Below are 17,538 nucleotides of genomic sequence, written 5' to 3' on the forward strand. Positions count from 1 at the left end.
CCAGAAGCCAGGACAGCATCCTTTGCCCCAGGAAGGTCCAAGTCCTGTTTCCTATTTCTAGCTCTAGAGTCACTTTGTTGGCTGCCTTCTGGCCAAACTATAGGTCCTCTTTACCTTGGTCTCCCTGTCTGGCAAATGGGCTAGCTTGTGGATCTGGAGTGTGATGTCAATAGAACCTAAGGCTGTTTGGAGAACCTGAAAAGAAAATTCATCAGCTTCTTAGTCCTGGTAACAAATAAATAGGAGGCAAGAGAAAGTGAGAAGGAAATGAGGTCAAAAGTAGAAAGGAATTTATGGGTAAGTAAACTGAGAAATTATGATTACAGAAATTACGATAATGCTATTGCTGGCATTATGGTCTTCATCAAGGCCATGCATCCTGCAGGGTAAAAATAGAAGAAATCAAGTGCTAGAGAAATATAAAAGAGTGGAAATTACATTTGTTGAACCCTTTTATAGTCTGTAAATAACTTGTACCTCTGTTTGACACTTTGGCTTAAAAGCGAATGGCTTATTTATTTGATCAGTGGAGAGTGTGCAAATCTGTGTGTTATAATGACTTACAATGCTGGTTGCTGAGCCTGAAAAGGTGTGAATTTACTTTTTAGTTTTCAAAGTTATGGCCAGGTGGGGTGGCTGACTTCTGTAATCCCAGCACTTTGGGAGGCCAAGGCAGGAGGATCACTTGATCCCAGGAGTTTGAGTTCAGTCTAGGCAACATAGTGAGAGCCCTATCTCTACAAAAAATACAAAAAAATTAGCTGTGTGTGATGGCACATGCCTGCAGTCACCAGAACTACAGTAAAGCTGAGGTGGGAGGATTTCTTGGCCTGGGAGACAGGCTGCAATGAGCCATGATTGTGCTACTGCATTCCAAGCTGGGCAACAGAGCGCAAGTGTCTCAAAAAAAAAAAAAAGTTTTTGAAGTCATATGATGTGGCATTCAACCCTCTATCTGGGTTGTAAGGTTCCCAGGAAAGACGCCAGCTATTAATTACACACACTATTTTGGCTGGGGGCAGAAATGCTCCTGTCTTGCATGACCTATCAATTTATTGATGGTTTAGGGACCTTAACTTACTAATGGACTTTTGCTTTATTGTTACTTTAGAAAAGTGTTAAGTATAAGGCAATAGTAACAGCACCTCAAGCCTCGCTGTGGTCTAAGTGCTTCGTGTGTATGAATTTGCTCAAGTCTCATGGCAACTCTTATGAGATATGTGCTATCCTGGCCCCACTTCATACGTTGGGTTGAGAGACTTGCCGAAGGTCTCACGACTAGTAAAGAGGGAAGCTGGGATCTAAGCCCAGGGAGTCTGGTTTCCAGCTCACTCTCTTATCCTCTAGGCTAGCTGGATGGGGGTAAGGTTGATGGGGAGTTTGAGGTAATTTGAGGATTTTGGAGTCTGGACTGTCTGGGTAACTGTGGTTGTATGGAACTGGCCTGGGCATATACCACTATCTATATTTGTCCCTTCTCTTTCCTCCCAATTCCCATGTTGCCTTTTCCATCAAGGTGTCTACTTAAACTGTCTCCCATCCCTCCCCAGTATGAAGACCACCTGTTTGCCCATGTTTGGCTACAAACACGTGCTAACGCTAACTGACCAGGTGACCCGCTTCAATGAGGAAGTGAGGAAGCAGAGTGTGTCACGGAACCGAGATGCCCCAGAGGGTGGCTTTGATGCCATCATGCAGGCTACAGTCTGTGATGTAAGTTTGGAGGACTTGGAGTGCCAGGTGTGGTTGGCATAGATCAAAATGGGGAAGGAAGTGGCTGAACTCTGGGGATTTCTGGTGTGAAATGAAATGAGACATAAGCAGAACTTCATGCAGTATGAGTAGTAAGTTGCTCCTGATATTCAGCCTTGGCTTTGAGCCACTCCCTGGCCCAAGCTAACATTTCTTTGAACCTCAGTGATCTCAGCTGTTTCCGGGGGAGAGCATCTTCGCATCTTCAGAATTACTGCAGAGTTAAGGCTGGGTTAACTTAGCCTCAGCAAAGTAGGCAGATGTTCAGATGAGATTTCTTCTAGCCCAGAACAGCTCTGTGGATGCAGGTCAGTTTCTAGATGGGCAATGTGACTGTCATTAGTAGAGTTAAGTCTGGAGTTTAAGAAGGTCTTACTCAGCTGCCTGAACTAATTAGCTACAAGATTGTTTTCTGAAGAGAATGAAACCCCTGAATTGGAAAGCTCTAGCTTTGGTTCCAAGGACTGGGACTGAGACCCTTCTTCAAAATAAGTTGTCCAGCCCTTTAGCCAGGGAGCGCCTTGGGTCGCTGCCCTCTACCAGTGACATGGCTGAATTTGCTTTATCTTCTCTGCCTTTGTTTTTTGTTTTCTTTTAACAGGAAAAGATTGGCTGGAGGAATGATGCATCCCACTTGCTGGTGTTTACCACTGACGCCAAGACTCACATAGCACTGGATGGAAGGCTGGCAGGCATTGTCCAGCCCAATGATGGGCAGTGTCATGTTGGTAGTGACAATCATTATTCTGCCTCCACTACCATGGTGAGATCTCTGGCACCACCTATGGTTTCTATTCATGCTGGTGAGGGTTGCCCTAACCCAGACAGAGTCTGTGTGAATATATGAAAATGGCAGCCCCTGCTCTGGGCAGGATGTAGGGCTTGGTTTCAACTTGTCCCTATCCCTTACCAACTGGACACTGTCATCCAGCGCATAACCTGTATAACCATTAGAGATGTCCCTGACTGTGGTGTTATTACTGCCTTCACTGTCATCAGCATAGTAGCAGCGTCATGGGATCCAGAATGGACCTAAAGAATTTTTACAACCCAGCTGGAAAGCAGGTCTTCCTCTCCAACCTGATTAGCTCTTTCTTGGAATACAATACTAACTTGTGGTTATTAGAAGAAGATAGAGGAAAAAAAAGAGGAAGATTGACCAGGCATACGGTGGCTCATGCCTGTAATCCCAGCACTTTGGGAGACTGAGGTGGGAGGATCACTTGAATCCAGGAGTTTGAAACCAGCTTGGGCAATATAGTGAGACCCTGTCTCTACAAAAAAAAATGCAAAGATTTGCTGGGTGTGGTGGCTTGTGCCTGTGGTCTCAACTACTTGTGGGGCTGAAGCAGAAAGATCTCTTGAGCCCAGTAGTCTGAGGCTGCAGTGAGCTATGATCTTGCTACTGCACTCCAGCCTGAGTGATGGAGCAAGAATCACCCACACATTTTTTTTTTTCCAGCTGGAGTGCAGTAGTGCAACCTTGGCTCACTGAAGCCTTTGCCATCTCAGTCTCCTAAGTAGCTGGGACCACAGACATAGACTACCATGCCTGGCTAATTTCTAGAAACAGGGTCTTGCTATGTTGCCCAGGCTGGTCTTGAACTCCTTGACTCAATCTACCTGCCTTAGCCTCCCAAAGTGCTGGGATTATAGGTGTGAGCCGTTGCTACTAGTGGAGACTTCTTCTTTGGGAGAGACAGAGAGAGGGGAAAGATCATCAAAGGCATAGTGAACTGGTCCTATGAGGAAAGAGTAAAGGGCTCAGAGTCTTAGTTTATTTATTTATTTATTTTATTTATTTATTTTTTATTACATTTTAGGTTTTGGGGTACATGAGCAGAACATGCAAGACAGTTGCATAGGTACACACATGGCAGTGTGTTTTGCTTCCTTTCTCCCCTTCACCCACATTTGGCATTTCTCCCCAGGCTATCCCTCCCCACCTCCCCCTCCCACCGGCCCTCCCCTTTTCCCCCCAATAGACCCCAGTGTTTAGTACTCCCCTCCCTGTGTCCATGTGTTCTCATTTTTCATCACCTGCCTATGAGTGAGAATACGCGGTGTTTCATTTTCTGTTCTTGTGTCAGTTTGCTGAGGATGATGTTCTCCAGATTCATCCATGTCCCTACAAACGACACAAACTCATCATTTCTGATTGCTGCATAATATTCCATGGTGTATATGTGCCACATTTTTCCAATCCAGTCTATTATCAATGGGCATTTGGGTTGATTCCAGGTCTTTGCTATTGTAAACAGTGCTGCAATGAACATTCGTGTACATGTGTCCTTATAGTAGAACGATTTATAGTCCTTTGGATATATACCCAGTGATGGGATTGCTGGGTCAAATGGAATTTCTATTTCTAAGGCCTTGAGGAATTGCCACACTGTCTTCCACAGTGGTTGAACAATTTACACTCCCACCAACAGTGTAAAAGTGTTCCTTTTTCTCCACATCCTCTCCAGCATCTGTTGTCTCCAGATTTTTTAATGATCGCCATTCTAACTGGCGTGAGATGGTATCTCAATATGGTTTTGATTTGCATCTCTCTGATGACCAGTGACGATGAGCATTTTTTCATATGATTGTTGGCCTCATATATGTCTTCTTTCGTAAAGTGTCTGTTCATATCCTTTGCCCACTTTTGAATGGGCTTGTTTGTTTTTTTCCTGTAAATCTGTTTGAGTTCTTCGTAAATTCTGGGTATCAGCCCTTTGTCAGATGGGTAAACTGCAAAAATTTTTTCCCATTCTGTTGGTTGCCGATTCACTCTAGTGACTGTTTCTTTTGCCGTGCAGAAGCTGTGGAGTTTCATTAGGTCCCATTTGTCTATTTTGGCTTTTGTTGCCCAGAGTCTTAGTTTAAAAGAAAGAAGGCTAAAGGATGATTTAGCTTATACATGAGAAGACTTCTTATAAGTTGTTTTATATGGCCATAGAAGGTTAAACAAGAGGAAAATATTTAAGTGGAATCAGGAGAAGTTGCTATAAGCCATAAGAAAAATGTGCTGTGATACTCTAGATATCGGGGGCAGGTGTGAACTCTGTCTCCTAAGGACAATACAGGGACCTCCTCATCTAGGTGGCTTAAAGGTATACTTGTGTAAAGGCAAGAGACTGAGCTGAGGATCTAATGAGCTCCCTGCAAGGTCTAGGAGCCCATGGACGTGTTCACCATTCACCACCACCACCCCCAGTGTCCTTGAGTTCCTTGGCATCAGTCATATCCAAGTCAAGCACTGCCAGACAGTGAGTCAGCAACCTTTGATACCTAATCTATGCAAGGCATTGGGCCAGGGCCTGAGGGCGGTAACAAGACCATCTTTCTGGTCTAGTTGAGGAGAGAGGATATATATGTTTACTAACAACACAAGATGCATGATTAGTGCTAAATGGGTGCAGCACAGTCAATGTGGGCTATACGTATCCAAGGGAGGAAAGCTTGTCATGCACTGCAATGGCCAAGGAGGCCTCCTGAAGAAGGTGGAGCCTCAGCTGGGCCCTAAGAAAGGAGGAGGATTACCAGCAAGAAGGCCACTCCAGGTGGGAGACAGTGGGCCAGATCACTGCTTAGTGGAAGAAGGAGAGAGGTGAGTGGAAAGAATGACCGCTTGGTGGAGGACCACAAGGTCCAGGCCAAGGCATCTGTGGGTAGTTTCAAAACAAAGAGCCCTAACCCAGTGCCTGGTGCAGGGAAGCAAGCTCCATAGTATTAGTGCATTACATTCAAGCGGGAAGAAAGAGGTGCATACTTTTGACACCACCAGCCTGCACCTCTTCATCTATCCCTGGAGTTCACAAGTAGGTTTCTGTGCTACTTAACCTTCTTGTCTCATTGTCCCCCACTTTTTTTAAGAGACAGGGTCTTGTTCTGCTGCCCAGGCTGGAGTGCAGTGGTGCAATCATAGCTCACTGTAACCTCCAACTCCTGGGCTGAAGCGATTCTCCTGCCTCAGCCTCCCAAGTAGGTAGGACTACAGGTACCAAGTAGGTACCACCACATCTGGTAAATCAAAAAAATTTTTTTTGCCACTGAGGCTGCAGTGAGCTGTGATCTTGCCACTGCACTCCAGCCTGAGCGACAAAGCAAGAACCACCCCCGCTTTTTTTTGAGACAGAGTCTTGCTCTGTTGCACAGCTGGAGTGTAGTAAGGCAATCTTGCTATGTTGTCCAGACTCTTGTCTCACTTACACCATGGAGTGAAAAGGTTTAAGTGCCACCACTATCTGAGCCACAGCCCAAGCAAGCTCGGTTCTAAGGTTTAGATCTTAGGGATGTACATGAGACTTCATTAACCTCTCCAACTTCATTTTCCCAGGATTATCCCTCTTTGGGGCTGATGACTGAGAAGCTATCCCAGAAAAACATCAATTTGATCTTTGCAGTGACTGAAAATGTAGTCAATCTCTATCAGGTGACTGTGCCTTCAGGATTCCTGGAGTGGGCCCTGTGATGGTGGGAGCCCCAGGTAGCTAGCCTATGCTCGCATTGGCCATAATCCCCAACCAGGAAAAGACTCTCCTCTAATCCACTCCTCGGGAGCTGAAGGTTGCACTCTAGGCCTTTTTTCTGCAAACTTGACCTTACGAGGTGTGTGTTGGTGTTTGGGGTGCTGGAGGGGAGGTAATTCAGTGGGGTGAGGACTGCAAGAGGTTTCCTATACTTTTGCTCAGGGCTGAAAAACTGCCAGATCTATTCCTGGCAGTGGCAATTGAAATATCCCATACCTTCCTCCAATCTTCATCTCAGGACTCTCAGTCTGATTTGGGGAGGGCTTTTGGAGATGACCACCTTCCTTCAGTAAGCTCTGGACATCTTTGTCTTCCTTTCTAGAACTATAGTGAGCTCATCCCAGGGACCACAGTTGGGGTTCTGTCCATGGATTCCAGCAATGTCCTCCAGCTCATTGTTGATGCTTATGGGGTAAGTATCATGTGCTGGGAATAATCCTGCTGAGAGTCCACCTCATTTGGCTTTCACACCAGGACTCAGATTTGTGAGTCCCAGCTGCCAGCCTACCACCTATGAAGGTCTCACTGCCTTCTCCATGTGCTCCTAGAGGCCAGGCAATGGCCCGCTCTGGGAGGGATGCAGCCTTCTGAGAAGGAAGTCGCCCAGAAAGAAAGAAAGGGGATGGGGATGGGGATTAGATGGAGAAGGAGCAGAGCCCCTGGATTGTGGGGGCAGAGCGAGGGAAAGCTGGGCTCCAGTAACAGGGAAAAGAGAGAGCTGAGACATGGGAAATGTGAGGTTGATGAAACATTAGGTAGAAAATGCCACTTTCTGAGGTGACCAGTATTGGCACTCCCTTTTGCAATGTCTGTGAGGCCTGCGGGAGGGTGTAGCTGGTCTGTTTTTCCCAGACTCACCTAGATGGGAGTGGAGACAGAAAGAGGGAGCAGGTTCCTGGGCAGGAAACAGCATCCTAGGGGTGCTCCGGCAGCTTCCAGGGCAAATCTTGGCCTCTGGCACTGCTGGGGTGAGTCCAGAGCTACTTGGCAGATTTTGCTTGGGATGGAATTGGCTCTTTCCATTTCCCATTTCCTCATTTTCTTGTCTTCTTGTGCCCCTTTCTGTTCAGAAAATTCGCTCTAAAGTAGAGCTGGAAGTACGTGACCTTCCTGATGAGTTGTCTCTATCCTTCAACGCCACCTGCCTCAACAATGAGGTCATCCCTGGCCTCAAGTCTTGTATGGGACTCAAGATTGGAGACACGGTGAGGTGGACTGGGCAGGGCCTTTGTCCTGGAGCATCTATGGGCACCGAACCCCACTTTCTTCCCTTTGCAATGACTTAAAATGGCCTCCTTCCACCAGAAAAAAAAATATGGGCAGGAAAAAATACCTTTCCTGAAAGTCATTCCAACTTAGATGTAATGAATCCACCAATCTTTTCCTCTGAGCCTTCTGTGCATAAGCCATTTCTGTTACGTGACCTTCACTATCAGGAATTTTAAAAACTTATAATTTGGTTACCTTTGTTTGTATATACACAGTTGATCACAAAGGAAAATATTTATTTACCTTTAGTTCCTCACCAGCCTCCAGCCTTCCTAAGGTAATTAATGCCTTCCTTTTGCAAAATGACACAAGAAAGTAAAATCTAAAATGTAAAATGACAGCATCACCTATAAATATTTATTGAGCACTGACACTGTGTCAGGCATTGTTCTAGCTGCTGAGGATTTAACAGCAAATGGAACAGGCAAAAATACCTACCCTAATGGAATTTCTGAATTTGGATGTTCATTTCACCACTCCAGTCCCTCCATGACTTTCTTTGTTGGTCATTTCTCCTCTGCTTCTGCCTAAGGGGAAAGAGGTTGGTGGGAGGCGAGGGACGAGGGGAAGAAAATAGCTCTTTGGATCCACTGATCCTTTCTATTGATATATCTGTCTCTCAGGCTCTTTTACAAACATCCCCCATTAGAAATGTTGTTCTGAAACATGCCTGATTGCACAGCTGTGAAATGTATGGAACTGGAAGTAGATTCTTGAGCTTATGGTTGACCACCATGTGGCATTGTGTGGTGCAAAACAGTGCCTTGTGCATCTTGCTGATAATTATAATCAGTCCAGCTTGCTTAGTTGGCCAGAGCAGGGTGTTCATATGATCACAGGTTCTGTTCGTTTGAGCTTGTCTATCTCACATGGAGTAAAGAAACAGCCTTCTGTTATTTACTGACTGTAAACCATGTCTTGCAGCCAGCAAGATATGTCACAACAATACTATTCCCATGCTCGTGTTTTTGCTTTGCAGACCTTGGTAGAGGGAAGGCTGAGGAACTCCAGATTGCAGAAGCATAAGACACCCAATCTGAGTATTCCTTGGCAGGGCAGGGAACAACTGTTTTTCATCTAGAGCTGGAGCGTTAACTTGGCCCACCTGTGTCTAAATGCAATCTTGCTTTCCATCCAGGTGAGCTTCAGCATTGAGGCCAAAGTGCGAGGCTGCCCCCAGGAGAAGGAGAAGTCCTTTACCATCAAGCCTGTGGGCTTCAAGGACAGCCTGGTCGTCCAGGTCACTTTTGATTGCGACTGTGCCTGCCAGGCCCAAGCTGAACCTAATAGCCGTCGCTGCAACAATGGCAATGGGACTTTTGAGTGTGGGGTGTGTCGTTGCGGGCCTGGCTGGCTGGGGTCCCAGTGTGAGTGCTCAGAGGAAGACTATCGCCCTTCCCAGCAAGATGAGTGCAGCCTCCGGGAGGGCCAGCCTATCTGTAGCCAGCGGGGCGAGTGCCTCTGTGGTCAATGTGTCTGTCACAGCAGTGACTTTGGCAAGATCACGGGCAAGTACTGCGAGTGTGATGACTTCTCCTGTGTCCGCTACAAGGGGGAGATGTGCTCAGGTGAGAACTGCAAAGCCCCCTCTCCTGGAACCCACACCCCCCTACACACACCTGCAGCCTGTGGAAACATAGGTGAGGGCCTGAGATGGGCCTTTGTGGGCAGAGGTGTAAATTAGCGGTTCCTAATCTTTTTGAGTTTAAGGACCAATCCCCTTTTCAGGTTTTAAAAAAAATTACTGATAGATGATAATTAAATTTTTATTATTTATAGATTTAGAAAACACATGTCAGAGTATGTAGTAAGGTTAGTAATAATTTACATGAGTTTATCTTTTTAATCACAAGAGACCTGGAAAATAGAGTAGGGGAGAGTGAGAGATCAGATACACACAGATGAAATCACACAAACAACAACCATTTGGATTGGGGGTGAGGCAGGAGTTTCACTTTATTTTATTATTTGACAGTATTTACACTAATTCAAAGTACCAAAGGAAATGGGTAAGTTTGAAGTGGGATACCCATGGGAAGAAGGTTGCGAACTGAGGGAGAGAGGGTGGTCCGAGGAGAGGACTACGATGGCCTGTGGGGGCACCGCCAGTCCTCTTCCATGGCCTGATGGTTCCTGGTCTGGTGTGAGGCACTGTGGGAGGATCCCAGCCAGGGCATGTTTCCTTTGGCTGCTGCCCCACTAAAGCCACAAAACAAAGCTGACTGGGTCAGAAGCCCTGGTTCCTGCCTCTCACCATGCAAGAACAGCTCATCCTCAGTGCATTCCAGTGTGATCCATGAGAGAACCACAAGATGTCTTGCTAGGGTGTCAGGTGCCCACCTAGCGTCAGATCTAGACCCCGTGGTGCCATCATTACTTCCTCCAGTGACAGATACTCAGAGGCACACATCATTGAGCACCTGCTCTGTGCCATCATTTGGTCCATATGAGTGAACCAGGGGTCATGCATGATCCCTGACCTCTCTGAGCTTACAGCCCTGCTCACCATTGGCCCTTGCCAGAGCTGCTGGCTCTATGGTCCATTCTTTGACACAAGCAGGGGCTCAGGAGGCAGATGTGCTGTGACTCGGCCATTTCCCTAGCCCCTGGCCTGTAAGCATGATGGGTAGTTTCCTGGCCATCCCTCTTGTCCCCTCTCTACTTTGGGCCTGGTCTTTGTAGTTGTTTCTTATCGACATTCCTGCCTAAAACATCAAGGAGTGCATCATCCTCAAGGGAGTTTTCCGCTTGCCACATCCACAGCCACAGATCAGTCAGGTACCCTCTGTGAGCCAGATTCTGTGCTGTCATGGAGTAGGATAGAGAGGCATGAATAAGACAGTTAACCAAAGATGATTCCCAACATCAGGCTGAATCTGACAGATCCTGGAAGTGTGGGGTACTCAGGGAGTGTAATGGGAGTCCTCTGGAGCAAGACTGACTGGGGACAAGGCAGGCCTGGGTGGCTTCATGGAGGAAGTAAGATGTCTGATGGATCTCAGGAAGGGCAGGCTCAGGACAGAGAGGAGTGGAACGAGCATTAGCTCAGAAGGTCTAGCTGTATAGGGAGAGGGCTCTTGTTCCCAAAGACCTTAAGCACCTGTTCTGCCTCGCTCTTCCAGCCCCCTCCCTTTCTCCTCTTCCACTGTTTCATTTCTTACTCCACTCCTCTGACTTTCCTATGAACCCAGGCGCAGTCTCCCTTTTGCAGGAGGGGCGCCAGTTCTGTGACATTACCACACTGTGGCTTCCTTTTAAGGGCTGACCCTGCCAAGGCTTGGGGTCAGCCTGACGGCTCTGACCTGCCACTTCCACTCCCAACCTTACGCCCTGGCTGGCCCATCTTGTCAAAGATCGCTTTGTTTAGCCTCACAAAGGAAACACTATGGGACAAGGGTTTCTGAGGAGGTGGAGGTCTCTGAGTGCTGCCAGGCCCCTGTGGTGTCAGTCTTTCCTACCCAGGAGTCGTGGCCAAATGCAGGGTGTAGTGAAAGGCGGAGGGTGCCTGGCTCTGCTGGCTGGTGCACTCCTCCCCCAGCTGCTGTGAGGTTGGCCAATAGCAGCTCACAGCTGCCACTTCCGTGGAGAACTGCCCTCGGCTGACAGGAGCTGCCTTGCTCCCAGATGTTGGCCAATGACTAATGGACAAGGGGTTACTCAAGGCCAGACTCTTTGCCTCAGGATAGGTCTGGCTTTGTGGTGCCATTCATGAGGGATCAGGCTGGAGGGTGTCTGGCTGAGACCACATTCCTGCCAGCTCTGCCTCTTGCCCTGTCCTGTTTCCCTCCCTCCTCTTTACTTCCTCAGTGAGTCCCTTGAACAAGATCCTCTACCAAGCCAGACTTCTAGGGAACCTAGCCTCGGGACACAGCCTTTCTGCCTTCCCCACCCTTCTACCAGCCCAACATCACTACTTTCCAGATACACTTAGCAGCTGGGGCAGCTTGGGTTATGTTCCCCATCCTTCCTGGGAAGCAGACATTTCTTTCAATGCCCACACCATAGTGCACTGGCATGATCATGGCTCACTGCAGCCTTGAACTCCTGGGCTCAAGCGATCCTTCTGCCTTAGCCTCCCAAGTAGCTGGGAATACAGGCACTTGCCACCATGCCCAGCTAATTTTTAAAAATTTTGTAGAGGTGGGATCTCACTATGTTGCCCAGGGTGGTCTTGAACTCCTGGGCTCAAGTAATCCTTCTGCCTTAGCCTCCCAAGTAGTTAGGACTACAGACTCTTGCCATCATGCCTGGATAATTTAAAAAAAATTTGTAGAGATGGGATCTTGCTATGTTGCCCAGCTGGTTTTGAACTCCTGGGCTCAAGTGATCTACCCACCTCGGCCTCCTAAAGTATTGAGATTACAGATGTGAGGCATCATGCCTGGGCTTTGAAGGTTTTTAGGCAGGTGAGTGGCATGATCAAGTTGACTTTAAAACAGTGGTTCTCAACTGGGAGGAAGGAGCTATTTTGTCTTCCCTCTCTGCATTGGTAATGTCTGGTGATGTTTTTGATTGTTACAACTGGGAAGGTGCTACAAATATCTAGTGGTGGAGTTCAAGGATGCTGCTAAACATCCTAATGTACAGGATAGCCCTCCACAACAAAAAATTATCTGGCCCCAAATACTGAAAAGTACCAAGGTTGAGAAACCACATTGTGCAAAGAGAATCCTGGCCACAGAGGAATTGACGATAATCTGGAGAAGGGGAGATGACTTCATTGTCTGGACACAGGACCAGGCTGGGGAAGGGCATGGAAATGTCTCCAGTGAGGCCCATTTGCCCTTCACTTAAATAGTTCAGTTCATTTGACTCCTGAAATGTTCCCTCCTTGAAATTTCTCATTGAGATCAAGCCTAGTTACTGGACTTTCCATAACTTCTTTCTTACTACTTTGGTCTCTTTTCTTCTTCCACTGGTCAATTGGAAGAATATTCCATTAAAACTGGCTCCATCTTCTACTGGTTAATGCCATTTTCTCTGTAAGTTAGAGACATTTTCTGGAAAGACCATTTTCATATAAATAGGGAAAAGCATTGCTTACAACACTGCATAGACGCTAAGCACTTGGGATCTGAAGTCACAGTGACTTCAGTTTGAGTCCTGACCCTGCCATTTACAAGCCATATGGCCTTGGGAAAGTTACTTAACCTCTCTGACCTCACAGGGTTGTTATAAGAAATGAAAAGGATAACATACTAAAGAATTTGTGGCTGGGCACTGTGATTCACATCTATAATCCCAGAACTTTGGGAGGGCAAGGCACGTGGATCACCTGAGGTCAGGAGTTCAAGACCAGCCTGGCCAACATGGTGAGCTCCCATATCTACTAAAAATACAAAAATTAGCCGGGCATGGTGGCGCATGCCTACTTGGGAGGCTGAGGCAGGAGAAGAACCTGGGAGGCGGAGGTTTCAGTGAGCCAAGATGGTGCTACTGTACTCCAGCCTGGGTGACTGATTGAGACTCTTAAAAAAAAAAAAGAACTTGGCACAAGCCTAGGCAATATAACAAGACCCCCATCTGTACAAAAACAAAAATAGTTAGCCAGGTACAGTGGCACATGCCTGTAGTCCTAACTACTCGGGAGGCTGAGGTGAGGTAGGAGGATCACTTGAGCCCAGGAGTTTGAGGTTACTCTGAGTGATGATTGCACCACTGCTCTGTAGACTGAGTGATAGGATGAGACTCAAAAAAAAGTAAATAAAAGAAATAAAAAGAAAAAGAACTTGGTACAGTGCTTGACACACATTAAATGCCTCCTTGGTTGGTTTGGAAAATAGATACACATTCTCTTCTCTAAATGCTTTCCAAGTCTGTTCCACTATACTCCCAGATATATGATGAGACTCCCAGATATGATATGATGAGGTCAGATTGAGAAGAGAACCAGGACAAGAAAGACAGATTGTATTGGTTAACTTGAACTGCACCTGTAACTTAAAAAGACTTAATTAATTAATTAAAAATGTTTGATGGTGGTAAACGTTTCTGCAACTGTTGAGTGCAGAGGCAGGAACCAGGACAAGTCATTAGTGGCATGGTGGAGGCCATCAGGCTACATGAAGCCATTACTAGCGATTGTCTCTACTGCTGTTCACCTTAGAAAAATCTCTCTTTTGTTCATTTAATGTCTTTTATTTTCTAACTTCTTTTCTCTATGGCATTCATGGGATTTGTTTAACTGCACTGGCCCTCGGCAGTCTGGGAGTTAGGGTATATTTGTTCTCTGTGCTTACTTGGCTCCATTGGCCAACTCCATGGGCTCTCGGTGCCATCCCTCTGCCCCCTGGATGCCCTGCCCCATCTACTCAGGCATTCAGGGTGCTCTGTCTGCAACTTCCCTCTCTGCATTTGGAATAGCCCTGTACCCTGGATCTCTCCTTTCCTTCTTTCCCTATGTTACAATTTTCCTGTCTTGTGCAGGCGCCCTCAGAACCCTCCTTCTCACCCTGCAAGGTGACACCCAGCTGCTTTGAGAAACGGGATAATGGAAGTGGTGGCTGCTTTGTTAGTGGGACGGGACGTGCTCTTCCAAACTGTACCCTATGTTGTCTAACCCAACTAGGTGGCCAGGATGACAATGGTAGGTCTCTCAGATCAGGTAGGAGAGGCGAGCAGCCCTGTGTCAGGTCAAAGGGAGAGAGTATGGGGCCTGGGAGGCCTTTTGCCATCATCGGGTCACACTGTCAAGGCTACTGAGTGCCCTGTGTAGGCTCAGGGATGTGGCTTTGTGCTGTGTCAGCCCTCAGGGCTAAAGAGCTTGCTTCTAGTCTTTAGACTCCTACCCTTTCTCTTGCCTTTCTCAGAAGGTGGAGGTATTCAGAATAGAGCAAGAGAGACGGTAGGAGATCTAGAGACTTGGTTCCTGAGAATCTCTTGCTCTACAGTGACTCTGAACAAGTCTTGCCAGACCTTGGGACACTTAGAAAACTGAGTTTGTCCCCACTGGGTAGGACTCCCCCGGGTAGTGAGTCAATTTCCTGCCAACCTGGTGGATCGTTATGTGTGCGGTTGGGAGAGCAGGGTGGTTGTGTGCAGCCTGCTGCCAAGGGGATGGAGCTCTCGCCAGCTGGTCCACCCTCCTGGGCTGTGTGTTTTCAGGCCATGGCCAGTGCAGCTGTGGGGACTGCCTGTGTGACTCTGACTGGACCGGCTACTACTGCAACTGTACCACACGCACCGACACCTGCATGTCCAGCAATGGGCTGCTGTGCAGCGGCCGTGGCAAGTGTGAATGTGGCAGCTGTGTCTGTATCCAGCCGGGCTCCTATGGGGACACCTGTGAGAAGTGCCCCACCTGCCCAGATGCCTGCACCTTTAAAAAGTGAGTGTGCAGTTTGGAGAGAGCCAGGAGGCTGGGAGGTAGGAGAGAATCCCCTGACTAGAATCCCCAGCTCTCCAGGTCTGTTTCTTGCTCACCAGAGCCTCAGGGAGAGGAATCCACTCCAGCCGGATGGCTACCTCTCCTTTTTCCGCAAGGCTTTGGGTAAGTTGGAACAGAGCCGACTGTGAAGGGGCCAAAGTCGAACGAGCTGGACTTCGATTGGAGAATGTCCTCTCCTAGGGTAACATCCTGAATCCCTGGGAGTTGGGAGGAATGCTAAACCAGTCTGAGGAACATTCCAGTGCTAATGTTCTGATTCAGTGGGAGATGTGAGGGCTGGAATTTTGGAGGACACTCTATGAAACCATCACAAACCTCTTGCATTAGGGGCCAGAGGAAGCCCGTCAGCCCACGTCCATGTCACTGCCGTTGTGCTTACCACTTTAAGCAGGACCAGATTTACGAGTGTGCAACCTCCACAGCTGTACAGGGCCCTGTGCCTAGAAAGTCTCATGCTTGTTTCAATGCTCTGCCATCACTGTCTTGATATTTTTAGTGATCTTTAAACAAGGGACCTGACATTTTCATTTAGCACTGGGCCTCCAAATGACATGACTGGTTCTGACTTTATAGTTCTCAGAAGTGGCATAGGATTTCCTGGATGGGATGGGAAGTTTAATGAAGGACCTGGGAGGCCTCTGGCTGCCAGGTGCTGCCTATGGGTGAGGGGGACACTTCCACCCCTGAGCTCTACACTTGCTATTCAGGTCCCCAGGATTGTCTTATAGGGAGGGGTGTGTGTGTGTGTGTGTGTGTGTGTGTGTTTATGAGTGTGTTTTACTGGAGGTGGAGCAGCTTTCTGAATGCATGGAGATCGGAGCTGGACTGGGACACACTTAGGCTTGCTTCTCCTTTGCCTTAATCACTGCGTCCTCTCTTCTTCAGAGAATGTGTGGAGTGTAAGAAGTTTGACCGGGGAGCATTACATGAGGAAAATACCTGCAACCGTTACTGCCGTGATGAAATTGAGTCAGTGAAAGAGCTTAGTAAGTTCAGCACATCTGGAGTTGCACACATCCAGATTCTAAATGTTTCTGATTCAATCTCAGAACCTCTCCAATTCCCATCTGTAAAATGGAAGAGTGACTCATACCTCAGGGAATGCTGTGCAGGCTTGATGCACAGTGGACACTTGATGTGAGCTGGTGTCTCTGAGAGTCGGCCTGCTCTCTTCCTAATGTGTGCAGCTACCCACCACTTCTGCTTCCCAGAGCCCAAAGACTCAGCAAGAGCCTGCAGAGGAAAGGGAGCAAGTGCCTTCCTAAGGAACGGAAGGGAATGTATCCCATTTTACAGATGAAAAAACTGAGGCAGAGAGCTGAGAAGTGGTTGCCTGTGATGGTCATCATCTTAGCTTAGTAGGCTAGTAAGCGTTTACCAAGTGTACTTCTAAAAGTGTTATGCAGTGCCCAGGATTTTGCTTAAAGCTTTGTAGGTTTGGAGGGAAACCTTCAAACTTATGGATAGGTATCCAAAATCTTAATCTGAAGCCCTTTCGTCCCCTTTTGAAATAAGTCAGACAGAAATACAAACAGTGGGGAGAAAAAAAAATCTTGCCTGAAATTATTCTTGAAGTGTTCTCTGTACTTCACCTTAACTTAAAAGGAGAGATGATCTTTGCTGCTGTCGTCACATCTGATATGGGTCACTGAGGCATTGGGTAGTACTAGGGAGATGGCAATCTCTCCACAGATAGCCATCTCCCATGAAGGTGGAAACACATTTCAGAGAGAGCCACAGTAATACACAGCCAGCCAGTCAGCTTCCTGGTGGGGGTGTTACGGAAAAGAGTCAGATCTCTGGGCCTTTGGCTAATATCAAAAGTAGGGCTGGGGTGAGGTTAGTGATTTGGGGATCCAGTTTTTCCTCTGGAGGAGATTAGGCTTGCTATGGTTTTCTCAGAGAGGAGAGGCTGCTGAGATGTTGAGTTATTTTTATCATCTAGACTAGGTGGGTATTACAAGTTAATTGATAAGTAGTTCTCTACCTCCACCTTCCCTCTACCAGTGGTATTATAGTATGGGGAAAATAGTATGGAAATCAGCATATTAAAATAAATGCTTATTTGTGTGGAATTTTGCAACTTTAAAAGTTATAAGGTATCTTTCATATACATTATCTTATTCTGTCATCAGCCTAGTGAAGTAGAACTAGAGCACTATTATTATCTTCATTTTGAGTCTCAGGAAAGTTAAGTAACTGGCCCAAGCAAGGGAATGGCAAATTAAGATGAGAAGTAGATCCTGAAATCCATGCTCTTTTCCCTGTATTATAATTCCACTGGTTTTCTGAAGGGTTGTTGAGTTCAGGTCTGCAGGATGTGTGTTGAGACTCCTGTTCTTGTTCTGCTTCATCACTAATTTGCTGTGTGACCTGGGTAACTTTGCTTAATTTCAGCATGTGTCGGTTTCACTCATCTGGTTTCATCAGTGTGGGGCATAGTGCAGCTGGTGGAGGGTAACCCCTAGTGTCATGGCAGAATAACAGGTTTTAGAATTAGAAGAGATGAAGTCTACAAAACATGGTGAGAGTCAGAGAATAGAGGATAGCTCTGGGGAAGTACATTGGATCAGAAACAGAAATGGAAGAAATAGAACAGCTGCATAAGCAAAC

At 47.0% G+C, this 17,538-nt stretch overlaps 1 protein-coding gene and 1 long non-coding RNA gene across 4 annotated transcripts in view; one reads left to right on the forward strand and one right to left on the reverse strand.

The window, feature by feature from the left end:
- Window positions 1-17,538, forward strand: part of ITGB3 (integrin subunit beta 3) — a 59,820-nt gene that overhangs the window by 30,849 nt on the left and 11,433 nt on the right. For 2 of the 3 annotated variants that reach the window (XM_002748126.7, XM_017972445.4), the window contains exons 5-12: window positions 1,551-1,713; window positions 2,354-2,515; window positions 6,077-6,172; window positions 6,592-6,681; window positions 7,340-7,474; window positions 8,677-9,106; window positions 14,643-14,865; window positions 15,811-15,911. In XM_002748126.7, coding sequence (XP_002748172.4) covers window positions 1,551-1,713; window positions 2,354-2,515; window positions 6,077-6,172; window positions 6,592-6,681; window positions 7,340-7,474; window positions 8,677-9,106; window positions 14,643-14,865; window positions 15,811-15,911 — 1,400 coding nt within the window. The remainder of the gene's footprint in view (window positions 1-1,550; window positions 1,714-2,353; window positions 2,516-6,076; window positions 6,173-6,591; window positions 6,682-7,339; window positions 7,475-8,676; window positions 9,107-14,642; window positions 14,866-15,810; window positions 15,912-17,538) is intronic. The other variant, XM_017972446.4, reaches the window with a different exon arrangement.
- The window catches only part of LOC144582604 (uncharacterized), a 45,916-nt gene that overhangs the window by 5,840 nt on the left and 22,538 nt on the right, over window positions 1-17,538 (reverse strand). The window lies entirely within an intron of this gene.

The sequence above is a fragment of the Callithrix jacchus genome, chromosome 5 (assembly GCF_049354715.1).
Source record: "Callithrix jacchus isolate 240 chromosome 5, calJac240_pri, whole genome shotgun sequence".
In the NCBI taxonomy this organism is placed as follows: domain Eukaryota; kingdom Metazoa; phylum Chordata; class Mammalia; order Primates; family Cebidae; genus Callithrix; species Callithrix jacchus.